Consider the following 19,786-nt stretch of genomic DNA (forward strand, 5'->3'; position numbering starts at 1 on the left):
AACTGGTCGAAAAGGGGTTCTCAATGGCTATGAAAGATGGAGCCTTAGAACTTTTTGACATCCATAATAACTTGGTCTTGAAATCTCCTTTACCAAAGAATAGAACATTTAAGACCATGATCAGTTCGACTGAGGTACAATGTCTGAAAACATTTGTCGACCATAAAAATAGTTGGTTATGGCATCTGAGATTTGGCCATCTGAACTTTAGGTCGCTCAATCATCTGATCACTCAAGATATGGTAACTGGCATACCAAGTCTTAAGATGCCCGACAAACTCTATGAAGGTTGTCTAGTCGGAAAGCAGTCCAGGAAGTCTTTCATTTCGACTATGCCAATGAGATCCTCCTGCATACATGAAGTTGTACATTCAGATGTATGTGGACCTTTTGAGGAGCATACCATTGGTGGAAACAGGTATTTTTTTCATTTCTTGATGAGTTTAGTCAAAAGATGTGGATCTATGTGATCAAGAAAAGGGACGAAGTATTCGAAATCTTTAAGTGATTCAAAATGCTTGTCGAAAACCAGAGTGAAAAGAAGATCAAGGTGATGTGAATAGATGGAGGTAGCGAATACACATTCAAGATATTTGAAGAATTATGTGCAGAACATGGTGTTGATCATGAGGTAACTTCTCCTTATACTCCTCAACATAATGGAATAGTAGAAAGAAGAAACATGACCATATTGGACATGGCGAGATGCATGCTGAAGCAGAAGAATTTGCCAAAACCCTTATGGGGTGAAGGTATTTCGACTGTTGTTTATATACTGAACAGGTGCCCTACAAAAAAGTTGAAGAACAAGGTTCCTAAGAAGTGTGGAGTGGCAAACGACCATCAGTGAGTCATCTGAAGGTGTTTGGCACTATGTGTTACAAGCATGTTCCTGATGCAAAAAGAAGGAAGCTTGATGATAAGAGTGAACATATGATTCTGGTAGGATATCATAAGACTAGAGCATACAGGTTGTTCAATCCAATTAACTAGAATATTATGATTAGTCGAGATATTGTGATTAATGAAAATTCTGCATGGGATTGGAATTCTAGTAATGTAATTGATAAGCCATTGATGAGCTATGATTTCGACGAAACAAGTAATGATGTCGAAGTCGAAGATAGTATCAATATTCTAGTTGAAGTCGAAGTTATTGCTAACATACCCAACACATTCAAATTCGGAGAGGTTATGGCTAGCACAAGTCAGAGACCTCAAAGAACTAAAACCCGTACAACAAGAATTCAAGACTATGAAGTGGTTGGTGATGATGAAGTCACAACAAATAGAGAACTAATTCATTTTTCTTTACTTGCAGGTGTTAAACCAATCAACTACGGCAAGGCTTTAAAGAATATGAAGAGGAATTCTACTACGGTCGAAGAGTTACAAGCAGTCGAAAGAAACTAACACATGGGAGTTGGTCGAATTCCCAACATATACAAAAGATATCAAAATGAAGTGGATGTTCAAGTTGAACCACAATGTTGATGGGTCGATAGCAAGACATAAGGAGAGATTGGTAGCTCGGGGATTTCTTCAACGAGCAAGACTCGACTACTCTGAAGTCTTTGCATCTATCGTAAGATTGGAAAATGTTCGACTAGTAGCAACCTTGGCATGTAAACAAGGTTGGTCGACATTTCACTTAGATGTGAAATCGACATTTTTGAATGGACCTTTAGATGAAGAGGTGTACGTCACACAACCTTCTGAATTTTTGATTCAAGAGGAAGCAAGGAAAGTATACAAGTTGCACAAAGCACTCTATGGTCTCAAGCAGGCATCTAGGGCATGGGATAAGAAGATCGACTCATACTTGGTCGAATTGGGATTCGTCAAATGAAAATTTGAGTATGGTGTCTATGTTACGGTTGTAGCACAAGATATAACAATCATCAGCTTATATGTCGATGACTTACTAAAAACTGGAAATAGCTTGAAGAACTTGTCAAAGTTCAAAGAGTTGATGAAGAAGGAATTTTAAATGTCGGATTTGGGAAAGTTATCATACATCCTAGGCATGGAATTTAAAATGTAGAAGCAAGGTATGGTGCTACATCAAAGAAAGTATGTCAAAGAGATACTCAAGAGATTCAGGATGGATGATTTGACTCCTGCATCTTCGGATATCAAATCAAATTTGAAGTTGGAGAAGCGTGGAATGGAAGACAAAGTCGATGCAACTTTGTTCAAATAAATTGTTGGATCTCTGAGATATGTGTGCAACAGTCGACCTGATATATGTTTCTCAATCGGATTAGTGAGCAGATATATGAGTGAACGAAGTGTGTCACACATGAAGGTTGTAAGAAGAATCTTGAGATACTTAAAAGGATCGACAAACTATGGAATTTTATTTCGATAAGACTCTGAAAGCAAATAAGCTATGGTTACTTGTTATGAAGATGTTGATTGGCGTGGAGATAAGGAAGATCGAAGAAGCACTACTGAATATTTTTTGTGAGTATTTGGTGCCCCATCTCATGGTGCTCGAGAAAGCAACATGTGGTGGCATTATCATTGTGTGAGGATGAATATATAGCATGATCATATGTTGCGTGTCAAACAATTTGGATCAGATATGTGCTGGAAGAGATCAAGGTCAAAGAGAAGAAACCTCTAGTACTGCAGATTGACAACAAGTTAACCATAAATCTTGCGACGAATCCACTTTTGCATGGAAGAAGTAAGCACATAGAATCTAGATTTCACTTCTTAAGGGAGAAGGTAAATCGAGGTGAATTTTAAGTAAGATGCCTACATTTTCACCAAAAGATTGAAGATCGACAAGCTCCTAACGTTGAGAAAGAAATTAAGAATTGTTCAGATTGACATTGATTAGTATGTTTTGACAACTTGAATTATAGGGGGTATGTTGAGATATTAGATATAATTCAAGTTGAGTTGTGTGGCCCAAGCCTAAGGATAATTATGGTTTAGGATTTGTTTTAGTTTGTTATTTTACTCAGCATTCAAGTCACTTAGGTGTATATAAACACTTTATAATTCAGTATTATCATTCAATTCAAAAATACAATCTTTATTTCCTTATTCTCTCTTTCTGTCCTCACTAAAAGTGACTCAAGCACTAACAATATATTACTCTGGTCAACAAATATGGGACGTAAGTGAAGAGGTCGGGTCGGGAGAAATGATATATTTGTTTGATGGAAAGATATTAATCAAGATAGATTTAAATAGTTTGAGTCCATCAGAAGATTATTCAGTAAAATAGAATTATAAAGATAAATTTAAATAAAGTCAATCAAGTAACTTGATTAAGTCATAGTCTAGGCTGCGGAGCCCGACAATCCTTTCAAAAAGGCTGAGGTGATTGCTTCAAAATAAAATTCTAACAGTTAATAATATAATTAGAAATGGATGATCAACTAAAGACCAAACAGGTGTGTTGGTGAGGTCACCTTTTTTAGGGTGTTGTTTTTGCGGAGATTTGAAATTACATTTTTTGATGGTATGGTGAAAATACATGCATGTTGGTCGAAGGTTTGTTGGTCAGAGCACGAACATCATAGAAATGAAGAAATCAATCTCGAAAAAATGGTGAAAGAGGTAAAACTTGTTAATTTTAGAGAGGAAGAGTACACATACAAGTGGAAGAAAACTGCTATTTTATTCTGCTTTCTAAGATGGAAATAGTACTACTTAAAACAACTTGAAAAATTAAGCTAACCACTAAGTCCTATTAATCTAGCTGCATATAGCTCATGTCTACTGACTTCAAATGAACTTTCTATAAACTTGGACAACTCTGACCAAAGCATAAATAATAAATAATATTTCTAACATTCCCCCTTAAACTGAAAGTCTTCATACATTCAGTTTATCACACACACCCAACAATGCTCTAAGCTTCTGAAATGCAACCACCTTCAATGGCTTTGTCATTATATCAGTAATTTGGTCTTCACTTCTGCAGTAGTGAAGTTCAATCACTCAATCCTTTGTGAGATTTCGGATAAAATGAAATTTCAGGTCTATGTGCTTGCTTCTTTCATGTAAAACAGGATTATTGGACAGTTTGATAGTTGAATTGTTCTCGCAGTAAATTACAGTAGCATCAACTTTCCTTTCCTGCACCAAATTTAGCCCTTCAAGAATCCTCCTAAGCCAAATTTCTTGACAAGCACATGCTATTGCAGCAACATATTCTGCTTCGGTAGTTGATAAAGTGATTATCTCTTATTTCTTTGATGACCATGAGATAGCTCCAGAACCCAGCATAAATTCATAGCCAGAAGTACTCTTTCTATCATTTATATCTCCAGTATAATTACTATTTGTATAGCCAATTAGATCTGATTTTTCTCCCTTCTTGTAGAAAATTCCAAAAATAGTAGTACTTCACAAGTACCTAAGAGTTCTCTTTGCAGCCAAGAGATGACTCTCCTTAGGATTTTCCACATACCTGCTAATAAAACTTATAATATGCATGATATCGGGCCTTGTTCCTGTTAAATACATCAAACTCCCTATAATTTGCTTGTAAAGGTGGCTGTCAACCTTCTTTTCAACCGAATTTCGAACAATTTTCAAGCCTACTTTAGTAGGTGTAGCAGCACGATTGCAATTTGACATCTGAAATCTGTTCAGAATTTCTTGCACATGCTTATTTTGTGAGATAAAAATGCCAGCTTTTGATTGCACTACTTCTATGCCGAGAAAATAATGCATCTTCCCTAAATCACACATATCAAATTCCAACATCATAGATTGCTTGAACCTTTCAAACATGCTAAAACCGTTCCCTGTATATATCAAATCATCCACATACACGCATACAATCAACAATTTTCTTCCTTTCCCACTTTTCACAAAAAATGTGTGTTCAAAAGGACATTTCTCAAACCCTTCCTTTAGGAAGTAAGCTTCAATTCTGATGTACCAAGCGCGTGGTGCTTATTTTAATCCATACAAAGTCTTCTTAAGTCTATAGACTTTGTACTCACATCCAGACTTCATGTATCCATGAGGCCTATCAATAAACACATGCTCTTGGATATCACCGTGTAAGAACGCGAATTTTACATCCAATTGGAAGATGGGCCATGAGTTATGTGCAGCTAAAACAACCATCATTCTAATTGTATCATGTCTTGCAACTGGAGCAAATACTTCAATATAATCAACCCCAAACTCTTGCTTGTAACCTTTAGCGACAAGTCGTGCCTTGTACTTGTCAACCTCTCCATCTTCCTTGAGTTTTGTCTTATACACTTATTTCACAACAATTGTCTGACAGGAGGTCATTTCCATCCTGAGTCTCAAACAAATAGGGTGCACGTTAGTTTCCTTGTGGCTGCCCTAATAATTTGGCATAGGTACGCGAGAACCTAATCAACCTCTTTTTTATAAAATATGTCTCCACTCCAACAAGACAAGATAGGGCAACGCCAAAAAGCCATATAGTGCAAGAGCGCTCACATTTTATTTTGGCTTCCTCTTTTGCACTTGTGGATCATCAACCAACTCCCAAATGTTGTTCTTCTCAGTAGAAGTAATTTCTTCATCCATTGCATTTTTCCACTTTGGTTCCTCAATAGCTTCTTCAAAAACCATGAGATCACAATATGTAAAAAAAGCTAAGTGTGTGAGTTGACTTTCTGATTAATTAATCACCCCATAATCAATCTTCCAACCAGGCCTTCTTTTATCACGTCGGGGGCGAGTTTCTAAAGTTAATGCTGCCGGTGAGCCAAGAATCTACGCAAAACTATCACCTATTGGTTCCGCGGGTTGTTGTTGCACTATGGATTAATGTTGCACACTTAAAATTCCAGGCTGCTCATCTTGGATTTCATCAAAATCCATCAGTTTCTCTTGATGCACAACAACACTTCTATTATCTGCCTAAAAGTTATGTTCATCAAAGATCACATCACAGCTAATTATAATCTTCTTAGTGTTAGGATTATAAAGCTTATATGCTTTTGGCTGATCACTAACACCAAGAAAAATACACTTCACCCCCTTGTCTTCAAGTTTTGTTCTTTTCTGATCTGGTACATGAGCGTAGGCAATACACCCAAAAATTCTGAAGTGATTGGCAGTTGGTTTATTTTCACTTCATGCCTCCTCAGGAGTCATGTTTTGAACAGAAAATGTTGGACTTCTATTCAAAATATGGATGCTCAAATTCATTGCTTCATGCCAAAATGTTTTAGATATGCCACTTATGTTTAGAAAACTTTGGACCATGTTCATAATGGTGCACCATTTTGCTTAGGGGTGGCAAACGGGCATGCCCGCCCCGTTTAGGCCCGCCCCGCAAAAACTCGCAAGAAAACGGGGCGGGGCGGGGCGGTCATAGTTGAGGATGTGGGCCTAAAACTTAGACCCGCCCCGCAAAAAAGTGAGGGCGGGGCGGGGAAAGCCCGCGGACACTACACTCTTTAAGCCTAAAAATGCAAAAATTTATGTAAATACACGTGCCCGCAAAAGCTAGTGAAAAAAATGGGGCGGGGCGGGGCGGACACATTTGAGGGTGAGGGCCTAAATCCTTGGCCCGCCCCGCACAAAAGTGCGGGCAAAACGGGCATGCCCAGCGGGCCGAGCCCGTTTTGCCACCCTTAATTTTGCTGAGGTGAATATGCTACTGTAAGTTGCCTCTAAATTCCATGATTTTCGCAAAACTTTGCAAATTCATGCGAGGTGTACTCTCCACCACGATCTGTACGTAGAACTGTAACACGCAACCACTTCCCTTTTCAACAGGCACTTTAAATGTCTTGAAAACATCAAATGCTTCAGATTTTTCTTTCAAGTGTGAGTCCACAATACTCCCCCTCAAGTGAAAGTTCTTCTTACTTCCACAAAATCTTGTACCACACGAAACATTTCTTATTCACCACCCTGGTATCGTTGACACTCTTCAACGGAACGTTTCTTACTCACCACCCTTGTGGCGCCGTTGACTTTCGATACAAGTAAGTTGATCCATTTCTCGAACCAAGGGCTCATGATACCATTTGAGATTGGATTTAAAGGGCCATAAATGTCCGAATGAACCAGCTCTAGCACTTTGTTGGCTCTGATGGATTTTCCATATGGGAAAGGGTCTTGGTGATGCTTGCTGACAGCACAATCTTCACAAATCTGAGTTGGAGGTGTGATTTCTGGAAGACTTGACACCATATTTTTCTGCTGCAGCATTTTCAAACCTCCAAAATTTAGATGACCATAGCAAAAATGCCATAACCATGTTGAGTCTTGAATCTTTGCTGAGAAACAAGAATCGGTGGATTTGTGCAGATTCAACAGAAACAACCGATTACTTATCATTTTAACTTGAGCAATCAATCCTAATTTTTCATCTTGAACCCGACAGACATCATTCTTGATCAGAATCTCGTACCCTTTTTCTTGAAGTTGTCTAAGGCTAATCAAGTTGGTCTTCAATTATGGGACAAAGAAAACATCAGAGATCTTGTGACTTTTATTTCCCTTGGCCTTGAAAATAATATTGCCCCTTCCAACAACATTAATTTTGGAGTTGTCACCAAATTTGGCGGTACTAAAAAAAGACTCATCCAAATCTGAAAATATTGTCTTGCACATGTGATTGCTGCAGCCCGTATCCAAATACTACATATTATCTGGAATTTCCTCTGTCACATTGCACACTGTAACACCCTTTTTTCTACCCCAAAATACTTAACATATAATCAGAGTAAATAAGCACGCATATAAACAAAAGGGCATCACATCGACGTTTTCAAAAACTAAAAGCTTTCAAAAACCAACATCATTCATCATCAATATACAATACACCTGGCCATTTAAAATAACACATTTCAATTATCATGAATATTCAAGAATATGCGTTCTCAGCGGAAAATAATAAATACTCATGTATTTCATAAAATGATCCATGTCCCATACCATGATCATCTCTCAATAATCTCTTCAAGATAAAATAAAACCATATCCAGCATATTTGGCACTATGGCCTCTCAAACAACAATTGCAAGTAAACATGTTCACAAGTAATAGCATAATGCATATCCAAAGAAGATATGAGTTCGATACTACTAATCTACCCCGTGTTACATGACCAGAGCATTGACTCACTACCTAGTCTCCAAACTAGAATACGGAAGCTCTCCGGCTAAATCTCGAATGAGCTACCTTCCACTTACTTCAGCGATACTACTCCTGAGTATCTGCACGATGCCCATGTAAAGGCAACATTCAAACAGAAAGGGTGAGAATTCAAATCATTATGAAGAAGTATAATAAGGCACAATGATTAAATCAACAATTAAAGGAATTCATCACACCTTGTATAACCATGTCAATAATATTAACTAACATTTATTTCACATGTTTCAACATCCATCAAACTCAAGGAGTATAATATTCAAATCCAATATTATATTCTCAAATATATACATAACTACAATTATCACATAATCACATATTTTGCCAAATTATGTATCCAAACATCACCAAATTCAATTACCATATCTCATACACACCCCACAATCACATCAATGCATACATTCAATTATCACATAATTCTAATGTGACTCAATGCAAGACATGTGACTCTATGCATGCGGTACCTCAATGTGAACCCAACGTTTCACCATTTTCCGATTCAATATCTAGAATCCAAGCGAAGCTTCCGATCCGGACAAGATCAAAGCCACTACGCCTATTTCCAATTAAGGATCAACGTCTGCTACGCCTATTTCCATTCAAGGATCAACGTCTAATACCATGTGAACCCACAGTTTCACCGCTTCCACTTTGAAGTCGACCATGCCATGAATGAATGTACAAATACCAATACATGTGCAATTAAGATCATCTCTACCATCTTAACATTCCACATATCACCATAATTCAACTCTATGAATTATCCACCAATGGCACATATACACATTCATAACAATATATCATTCACAAATATAGGCTAATTATCAAATACGCACACTTAGATTTCATTTCAAAATGAATACAACTTTTAAAATCTCAATTTTTCATTTTTCAACAGTGTTAACCGGTTAACGCTTTTGGTTAATCGGTTAACGCAAAACAGAATACACTTCCTGGCAGATTTCAACAGTGTTAACCAGTTAACGCTTTTGGTTAATCGGTTAACGCAAAACAGAACACAATTTCTAACACATTTTCAACAGTGTTAACCGGTTAACGCTTTTGGTTAATCGGTTAATGCAAAACAGAATTGCAATTTCTATGCAGATTTTTAGCAAGTAACCGGTTAACGCTCGGTGGGTAATCGGTTACCACAAAACAGAATGCAAAATTTTCTGCGTTTTCATCATTGGAGGACTTTCGGACCTCCGATTTCGATTCCGTAAAAAGCCAAATGTTCAGAAAATTATAACTCATACAATACTCTAAGTATATAAAGTTAATCTACAGTTTTAACACAATTAAATCACCACAAATCAATAATACTCGTCAAAACCTAACAATTCCAAAGTCATAAAAATTAGGGTTTCAGCCTAAACATATTTCTATCCATTGACCCAATCATACTAACCCATAATAATAAGGATCCCCCCCTTACCTCTTCAATTTTCTGGAAACCTTAGCTTCTCTCTTGTTCTTCCTCTCTTCTCCTTACTTTTCCTTTTTTCTTTCTCTATTGCCGTCAAATGATTAAATGAATCCTACTTCTCACTCTCCTACCTCTTATATACTAGTATTATATTTGGGCTTAAAGAATGATACTTCTAATTTAATTATTAGGCCCAATAAGACCTAGTATTATAATATCTCTATTTAATTCAAATAAATTAAACCAACTCAATATGCACACCAAGTTAATTAATTCAATTATTCATTATATCTCATATCAACTAAATAATTAATTAACACATCAAATTAATTAATATAATCAATTATTATACTACCTAACAACCAATTAATTAATTAACACTCCAAATAAATAAAATAAAATATAGTAATAATAATATAAGAAATAGATACTAAAATTGGGTTGTTACACACACCATCAAAAGAGATTCCTCTTCTTCTCTTTCTGTAAAGTTGGTCCTTTCTCCATTTTGGCCATTCAAGTTAGTTCTACATTCATTCTAGTAATGACCATATTTATGACAACGGTAGCACTCGACAATAGATTTTGGGCGATAATTGTTTGAATGATTACCTTCACGATAGCCACTTCGACCTTTTCCTCTTCCCGAGTTGTCTAAATTCTGATGGTTGGCAGGATTGTTGATATGGTTCTTACTACGACCACTATCGCCTCTACCGTAACCACCTCGACCTCTTCTTTTCCCCTGCCTCGACCTCCTTTAAAATTCGAGGTATTTGAATAAGTTGAGGCTTTAAGTGTTTGCTCCTCTTTGTTTTGATTGTTGATTTTATTCTCATGAACCAGTAAAGAACTTCATAATTCATCAATCGTGGGAGAATCAATATCTTTGGATTCTTCAATGGAACAAACAACAAAATTATACTTTGCTGTCATTGATCTAAGAATCTTCTCAATAATGGTCACATCCTCCATCTTGTCTCCATGAATTCTCATTTTGTTGGCAATGATCATCGTTCTTCCAAAAAAAATGTGACAAATTCATCCGACTGAAGGAGAAGGGCGATCCAAAACGCAGCGGAATTTAAAATTTCTCCTTTAATGATCCTTACGAATGGGCATGATCAGTGATAGAATCGTTACCTCTTGTGGCGATTGTAACCTTTGATGCATATCTACGGAGCTATCACGAACGTTGAACAATGACAACGCCTTTACTCAGTCCACATGAACGGATTCCTTCAATCTCAGTGCTAGCTGCTACGAATGAAGGCTTTGAGTGTGAGAGAGAGAGAGAGAGAGACGACAACTTCACTCATGCTTCTACACAAGGGTTCTATTTATAGAACCACTTGTGTGGGCTGCAAGCTAAAAAGCCCACTCAAGTGTATATGGTCAATATCTTATAATATGTCAAAATCACTTAAGCACGTGGTACCTTACCATATTTCGTATTCTACTTAAGTACACCGTACCTTACGATGTTCTACAATTCACTTAAGGGAACCGTACATTAATGTATTCCTTAGTTACTCTATCTCTCATCAATCCGTCCTTTGTGTGTGACCTTGTAGGTTTTCGCGGCATTTGGCAATTATATTAAATCACGTATTTAACATAATAAACAGTGAGCGGTATCTAGCAACACATCACTGTTACCCAAGACACGAAAATGTCATGTGATCTGACAAATCCTTTTGTGATAATAATTATGTGTATAATTACCCTTTTGCTCTTATGTCTATATTGAACACAAGACATAGACCGTGTCATCCTTGTCCAGTTCAATATTGGGCCCATAGACATTTATCTTGTTACGCAGGATGGGCAAATTCCATCTAGGTCACTCATGTCCCTTAGCATGCTTCGTGGAGTACCCATCAACTGTCTTTATGATCATCCAGTTACGGACAATGTTTGATCAGCAATAAGGCACTCGACTCTACATCTAGGGTCCATAGTGGTTTCAGGTCGAAGGGTGGTATACACCATTATCACCATGAGAATAACTTATGACATTTTGCATAACATTCTATATAGTATTCTCATAGTGGATCAATCCAGTATAAATATTATCTTAATAGTCATACCTATGTTTAAGACTTGATAACTCCTTATCCATGATCCATGAGATGTGATCATCAGTCTATATACATAATAGTCTTAATGCTTTAATGTTATCTCACTTCACAATAAAGCTCGACTATGGATACTTTAAGAATAGTGCCCTTATGTTTAATGTGATCTCATGATTAAGTCACACTTGATACATTAAACAGACTATCTATTCTAAGGATTTTATTAGACAAACATAATAAAGAAAAAACCTTTTATTATTAATAAATAATTCGATATAAGTACCAAAGTATTGACCTCTAGGGCTTACACCAACACCGACTTCATGCATAAAGTCTCAAATTCACTCTGCAGAGCTTCAAGTTGCACTCATCTTGCCCTAGCATTCCCTTGAAATTTCTTCTTAATTAAGTCCCAAATCTGTTTGGAGGTTTCTTTGTTGAGAATCGTCTCTAAAGTTGTTCGATCTATGGTCTGAAACAAGTAGTTCTTGGTTTTAAGATCTTTTGAGTTTTAGTGCGTCCAGATCCGCCTTCTGCGCATCTGTTTGAACTGCTCCCTTCATTGGCTCTGTAAATCCAAAGTCAACAACTTGCCAATACTTTTGGACCTCAAGAAATTCTCCAATGGTCATAATGACCATCAAAACGAAGAATTACAGCCTAAACAAAATTATCATTGAAAATTGCTATTGATCTACCGTTGTTGTTTTCTCTTTGTTTTCTCTCAAATCACAATGTACAGATATTTGCTGAACTTCCTATAAACTTGGATAACTATCTATAAACTTGGATAACTATGAACAAAGCATAAATAATAAATTAAACAATAATAAATAGTATTTCTAACAAAACTTTATCCTAGAAATGGATTCACATCAAGTGAAGATGGAACGAAGATAACATGGCGCAATGGTTTTTGCAATTGTAAAGTGAATTTGTTTCAGCAAGTGAATATAGTAAAGAAACTGCCTTCAAGAAACCATGATCCATATCACAATGTGTTGTGTTTGAGCATTGCATATCCTTGTTGAAAGGAGGTCTGTTTTAAAATCAAGTATCAAGGCGTGCGCTGGATACATTGAATCTCAAGTGTTGATGTCGGTTGAATTGTGGCTTAATCATTCTCATGTTTTGGGGCAGCACTTTAACATGAGTTTGATTGCAGTGTGTATTTGCTAACTGGTGTATCTATTGTACAACTTGCGCTTTAATTCATTTTGATTTATTTAAAAACCTACCACCTTTAATCTCTTCATTATTACAGTTTCTCATCCTTAGCACTGAGATCTACCCCCTCATAACGCTGAAACAATTTACTAGTACTAAATAACATCACAGCAGAAAAACGAAGAAAGAAAATAAAATAAAGATTCACATATACAGAGAAAGAAAATGTTTATTCTATTTTTTGAATTTGTAATACACTGAAACTAAACAACTGATTAGTCAACAAACAAAACGAAAATGAGAAATTACAAGAAAACTCTGAAATCATACATCTAGTTATTTTCATACTACGCCTCAAGCGACTCTTTTTTTATTTACAACACCACTTGCCACCAATCTACCTAGGCTGATGAATAGCCCGTGGGCTCACTCTGGGCTTAAAATTCTTCGGAGCCTTCTCCGCATATTTCGGAGCTTCAGCCCACCCACCAGATCCTCTCCATTTCAACGATCCCAACGAGACCAAATCTTTCCCATCTTCGTGTTCTACACGAACCAAAAAACACCAGATCCGTTAATCAATAAACGTTTAAACTTAATTTAAATAAAAAAATAAGTAGAAATTAAATAAAAATAGCTTACGGTGTTCAATTTGATGGACATGGAAAAGATCGTCTTCATCCATATCAAAATCCGAAAACGCGTCGTTTTGATTCTGTGGATCTTGGAAGCGTTCGCGGAGCCAGTAATCGCGAAACCAAGGGGAGGAGTGAACTAGGGTCCACCAGTCGTCGGAGAAATCTTCCACCGTGCGATAAGCTAGTGGAACGAACATCGGAGCGTTGGGATTCAACGAGGAGGAGGTGGTTCTTGTTGAAGAGAGTACTTCCATTGATGTGGTGGAAAACAAGATAAGGATAACGTAGTGATGGAGAGAGAGAGTGAAAAGAGTAAAGTGTGTAACCAGTGTTGCTGAAAGGTTGGATTGTTGATGCTTATCTTCGAACCTATGGGCACTATTTATAAGCGTATTTGAGATACTTGTATTCTAGATATTATTACTAGTAGTTGAAAGACGAAAATGCCCTTCTATCCGTTGGTTTATTTTATTGTACTATATAAATTTTATGATACTTTATTATTTTTAATTTATTTTATTTGTTTTATTACTTTTTTTTTTAAAATAATAATAATTTTTTTTTGTTTTACGTTTGAAATTACTTAAAAAGAATATCTTATTAAAAGAAAATTTTAAAATAGACGGATTATTTTTATGTTTCTACAATTATAATATATAGATTTAGAATTAAATTTAAAAAATGATTGAATTGGCAAAAGTTTATTTGTTTGAGAAACATAAAATTAAAAATTAGTTATTCAAGACTAACTTTAAAATTACTTATGGCATAGAATCTCAACACTCTCGTACACTTAATTTTAATTAAATTTGAAACATAACATTTAATTCATTAATGTTGTGGTATGTTTTATATATATATATATATATATATATATATATATATATATATATATATATATATATATATATATATATATATATATATATATATATATATATATATATATATATATATATATATATATATATATATATATATATATATATATATATATATATATATACTAAAAAGTTGTTAGTTATTTTCTTATTATTAATTAATTGGATATTCTTATCGAAATTTTTATCAACTAATTCATTTTTCATATTAATTTCCAAACTACCTCACTTTTAAGAGGTGCCGTTAAATGAATTGACGTTTGCTCTCTAAATTAAAGAGGTGGTGTCAATTGGATTGACTTATGCACATGGTGTTGTCAATCTAATTGGCGCTCATGTGTAAAAAAAAAGAGGAGGCGCCAATTGGTCCGACGCCTCTATGTATTGCGTTATTTTTTTGTATAAATAGAGGTGTTGTGTGATTCATTTTTTCCATATTTCTTTTCATTATATTGCAAACATGGTTCGTTTTCGTCGCTGCTATAGAAAAGTGGTTTATTCGAGAGACAAGTCTCCAATGAAGATGCTCTTTTGGAACATCTGTCGTTTCGAGCAACTACAGAGCGAGTTGGTTCTTGGTTAGACGGAAACATACCTGAAGGCGAAAACAATAGAAGTATTGAGAGACTCAATGCCTTACGTGGATGAGTGTGAGTAAAAAATGATAAAGATGCTAGAGAAGTGATGTTTGGACCAAATGATATCAATTTGATTGTTGTAATCTGTTAGGAATGTTGTTTTTAAATGTTGTGGTTGTCGCGCAAAAAGTCAATTGTTGACCAAAAGTCAATTGTTGTATAAATGGTCAATTGTGTAGCCTTTGTACATGTATGGACTTTGGATCTGATTGTATGAAATGATATTTGATATTTGAATGCATTGACTGTTTGAAATGAATTATATGGATATGGAAGATATTGAAATGAATGAACATGATAACATGAATCAATGGACAAAAGTTTTGAATGAATCAAGACCTAAGGACCAAAATGGATAATGATTAGGACCTATCCAACGATTCATGGACCAAACACCAATGAAAATGGCATGGAATAGACTAAGTGATGAACTTGATGAATACCTAATCATGGATCAATGGTCATGATCATAACTTGGATGAACAATGCCAAGCATGAAACAAACTCTAGCAAGGCCCAAGATGTACAATGAACTAAATCATAATCAAAGATTCATGGACCAAACAACGATGGCAATGCAAATGGCATGAATGATATTGGCCATATGAAATAGGTTAGGCATGGACTAGGCATGAGGATATGATCAGTGGAAATGATCAGATGCAATACTAGGGATGAATTGAATCACATGGAAGTTATGATGCCATGAAAATGGGCTTGAACTAATGAACATAGACAAGCAAAAGATGAACATGTAAAGTCATGAAGTGAGTGCTAAACAAACCAAAGAAACCTCCATAATAGACCATGAACAAGTGGGTCTTGTATGGATCTTAACCAGATAAGTGAAGCATACACAATGGATGATGCAACAACCATATGGCTACCAAACATCACAATAATTATTTCAACCTTTCTTTGACGCATCATTCACACCAATGTCTCCCTTCAATCATCCTGGTCGTCCTCCAATAACTTAAACACATCCCACTACTCTGGCATGGGTCACGAACTCAGCTATGACGGTAGCGCTTTACTTCAGGTGATGGTGATGTTTCTGGGTCCTCAAATCCTCAAACACATTGGGTGAATCATCAACGTGGGTTACGGTCACGCGTTCGGGTAGTTAGGGGATGTGGTATAGGAGGTCGGTTAGGTCATCTCAGTCAATGACATTAGCCTTTATGGTATTCATATGTAAACGCATATTAATATTAATATCAATTGGTCTGATTTCAACTTTTATATAAATTGTACATTGTTTATTAAAAAAATTACACAACACACATAGGTGTCACACCAATTGGCGCCTCCTTTAAAACCTAACAAAAATGCGTCAATTGGATTGGCAGCACCATGTGCATAAGCCAATCCAATTGGCGCCACCTCTTTAATTTGGAAAGCAGACGTCAATTCATTTGGTGTCACCTCTTAAAAGTGGGATAGTTTGGGAATTAATCTAAAAAATGGGTTATTTGGGGAATTTTTTTGAAAAAATGGGTTAGTTGAGTAAAATTTCATTGCTATCACTCGAAGAAAAATGTAGTTTTAGAACAACGGTCTTTTTATGGAGAAAATGAAGCAAATGTTACTCCTCCATCCCACAATACCTATTTGCAATAAAAGAGTATATCAAAATGAATGATTTATTTCAAATTTTAGTTTTTTTAATTTGATCTTCTAATTAATATTTTATTACTTTTATCATTTCTAATATATGATAAGGGTATTTTAGTAAAAATATAATTTTCTCTTTCTTTTTTTAAAATCTATGTAAAATGGTCAAATGAATCATTCATTATAGTACGGAGGGAATGATAAATTAAGTTAAGGATAAAGATGATTTGTGTCTTAAAAGCATAAATTAAGAAATAAATAAAAAATATTATATTAGAAATTATGCGTTGATTTTAATAAAAATATAAAATTAATATTTTTAATTATTTGTTTAATATAAATTTTTTATAAGTAGGTTTTTTAACTTGTCCATCTTAATACACAAGTTAACATTACTCTTAATTAAATATAAATATTTGAATTTTATTGAACAATTTTTTGTTTTAAAAAGATTGCATACATTATTTTAAAAGTTTTAAATTCTTTTAAGACACTTCTTAACATGTATTTTATTATTTCAATATTTTGCTAACCAATGTTTAAATTGTTAAAAAAATGTATAAAAAAATTAAATATATGTCAAATATGAGTATTTATCAATATGATAAATATAACATTTTTTGATACATAGTATTTTTTTTGGCATTGTCTTATTTGTTGTTAGTCAATCAATATTAAATAATTTAAAATTTGATTAATATAATTTAGTAAGAAAACATGTGTTCTAATATATTTGGTATCTTAAGTACGATCCTTGATTGTATAGAACACATATTCATAATTTTGTTTCCATTATTAATCAAGTATAGATGGATGGTGTTTATTAAAAAAGATTTTGAGTTTAACAATTTAGATAAAAGCATGGTCCTGAAAAAACTTTATGGTGAAAGTTGATTAATGTAATTGACCCCACTTAGTGGGATAAGGCTTGATTGTTACTGTTGTTATTGTTGTTGTATAGATGAATGGTGGTAATGATTTTTCAAACACACTTACAATCTTTGATGGAAAGAATTAGGAGAGATGACAAAAATAAATGAAGACTTTGTTTGGCTAGCAAGACATACTCGAAGTAGTTAAAAAAAGAGTTTAAGAACTCTGAGCAAATGCAACTAAAGCACATAAGAATGTTCATAAGGAAGAGAAGAAGAAAGATTACAAAGTTATATACTCAATACAAGCAGTAGTATATGCTACAAAATTTGATGAAATTTTTCATGTTGACAATGCAAATGAGGCATGAGACATCTTGATTAAATATTATGAAGGAGGTGACAAAGTGAAAGGTGTTAAGTTGCAATCTCTAAGAAGATAATATGAATTGTTATAAATGGAGAATAATGAAAATATTGAAACCTATGCAACAAAGATTCAAGGCTTGGTTCACATGATAAAAAGTTATAGTGAATTCATGAAAATTGCTGATAGAAAAGGTCAAGTTGTTGATAGTGGAAATCCCAAGAGGAAACTACTTAGTACTGGAGTGAGTCACATAATTTAAGGTCAAACTAGGATAATCTCTGGTGTGTTCTCTCTAACTTTTTTTTTATTTCGCAACTTAATCTCAGCTTCTACCCTCTTCTTAAAATCAACCAAGTTAATATAAATCGATTTTCTAAAAAAAATTAATTACAAATATCACAAAATCACTCATCTTTCTCTTGTGTTTGGAGTCACTTATTCAATACAAGAGCCAGTTTAAGATCTGCAGACTCCAACTTCCAATCAGAATGGTGGTTCTGATAGGCATAAAGGTAAGAAGACTCTAGATAAATTCAAGAAGTATACATACTCAATCTCCCAAAAGACTAAGCTTGATGGTAAACCTAAATCCTTCACGAAAGGAGTGTTGAAGTAGTTAAGTAAAACACAAGAGAATGGGATGAATTGTATTTAAAACGGTTTATGTTAGTTCAACAGAGAAGAAGAAGAAGAAGAAGAAGAAGAAGAAGAAGAAGAAGAAGAAGAAAGTAAATGACATAAATTAAAGTGAAAGAGTTAGAGATAGTGCACCACAAATTTATATAGGTTCAATCTACCACTTGTCCTACTCTTATCCCTAATATTTTACTCTTGAGAGTTCCATTTATATTGAGACATGAGATTGTAAGGATATGCCCACGAATATTTTACAACAATGAGAAAATTATTTTAACGATCAGATATCGCTTTCACACTGTCGTACTCAAATCAATATCTAAATATTTTATGCTTTCGCGCAAAAATTTTAAATTTTTGAAACACAATTCATAACCAGAAAATTGTTTTATTATAAAAATTCAGTGTCATAATTTTATCAAGTCTCGTCGGAATGACGGTCCTCACATTTTGGGCTCTAAGAATTTAGTCGGACATATCTAATTAATTAATTAATTAATTTTTAAATGAAATCTAATTAGCCTTTTAACTTTATTTGATCACTTAATTGCTTAAGACACTTAATTTGATAAAATAGCTAATATAATATATTAGTATGAATGTTAGTATGAATGTTGCAGCAATTCAACATATAAATTAGTAATGGCAATAAAATAAAGGGACAAAAATTAGACGTACTGAATGTAAACAACTGCAAAATCTGATACTGCAAAACTTCTGAAATAAATTCTAAAAATATTCTGGCAGGATTACAATAAGAACGATCCAAATCTCTCCAGCGAAACTTCTGATTTTAACTCTAAAGTGCAACAATTTATTAGTGTGAGAAATAACTTCTTTACAAAGTACTTTTCAGCCTAACAATTACTCTAGAGTAACTTGGATCATGAAAAGTTGAAAACTCAACCTATTTATAGAGCTAAAACTGCTGTTAAGAGTGCTGAAAAATCGTGTTGGAGGAGTGAGAGAAATATCTGTTGAAGTGGGAGAAGAATGAGTTCAATTAGTTGTTATTTTTCTAGGCACGAAGTTCATGGCGGACGCCATGGCCTCTTGGCAAACGCCATGAGTACAAAGGCTGCAGAACATGGCTTTCAAGTCCATGGAGAACGTCATGAGTTCAAAATTGTTGTTCCTTGATTGGTATTTTTTATTAGGCGGCGCCAATGGCTGCCACATTATGGCAACCACCATGGTGAGCACCATGAGTGCATAATCTTGGTATTTTCTCTATTTTACGCCGTCTTCATCCCATTTTCTCACACGGATACTCCTACTAGGGAAATACTTGAAACAAACACAATATACCAACATAACACAATAAAAAGGAGACAAA

General features: G+C 34.7%; 1 protein-coding gene across 1 annotated transcript; it reads right to left on the reverse strand.

The window, feature by feature from the left end:
- Window positions 1-13,009: 13,009 nt before the first annotated feature.
- On the reverse strand, window positions 13,010-13,809 carry LOC127118104 (protein EARLY RESPONSIVE TO DEHYDRATION 15). The gene is made up of 2 exons (XM_051048247.1): window positions 13,441-13,809; window positions 13,010-13,344 (listed from the first exon to the last, which is right to left on the reverse strand). Exons 1-2 carry the CDS (start codon window positions 13,688-13,690, stop codon window positions 13,196-13,198), a joined length of 399 nt encoding a protein of 132 aa, XP_050904204.1. The 5' UTR covers window positions 13,691-13,809; the 3' UTR covers window positions 13,010-13,195.
- Window positions 13,810-19,786: the final 5,977 nt, after the last annotated feature.

This window comes from Lathyrus oleraceus, chromosome 2 (assembly GCF_024323335.1).
Source record: "Lathyrus oleraceus cultivar Zhongwan6 chromosome 2, CAAS_Psat_ZW6_1.0, whole genome shotgun sequence".
Classification (NCBI taxonomy): domain Eukaryota; kingdom Viridiplantae; phylum Streptophyta; class Magnoliopsida; order Fabales; family Fabaceae; genus Lathyrus; species Lathyrus oleraceus.

Bases quoted from the DNA above. Each gene is read 5' to 3' on its own strand.
- LOC127118104 (XM_051048247.1), bottom strand. From the start codon at position 13,690: ATGGAAGTACTCTCTTCAACAAGAACCACCTCCTCCTCGTTGAATCCC. The intron at 13,345-13,440 runs GTAAGCTATTTT...TGGTTCGTGTAG, and splicing joins TGTCCATCAAATTGAACACC to AACACGAAGATGGGAAAGAT.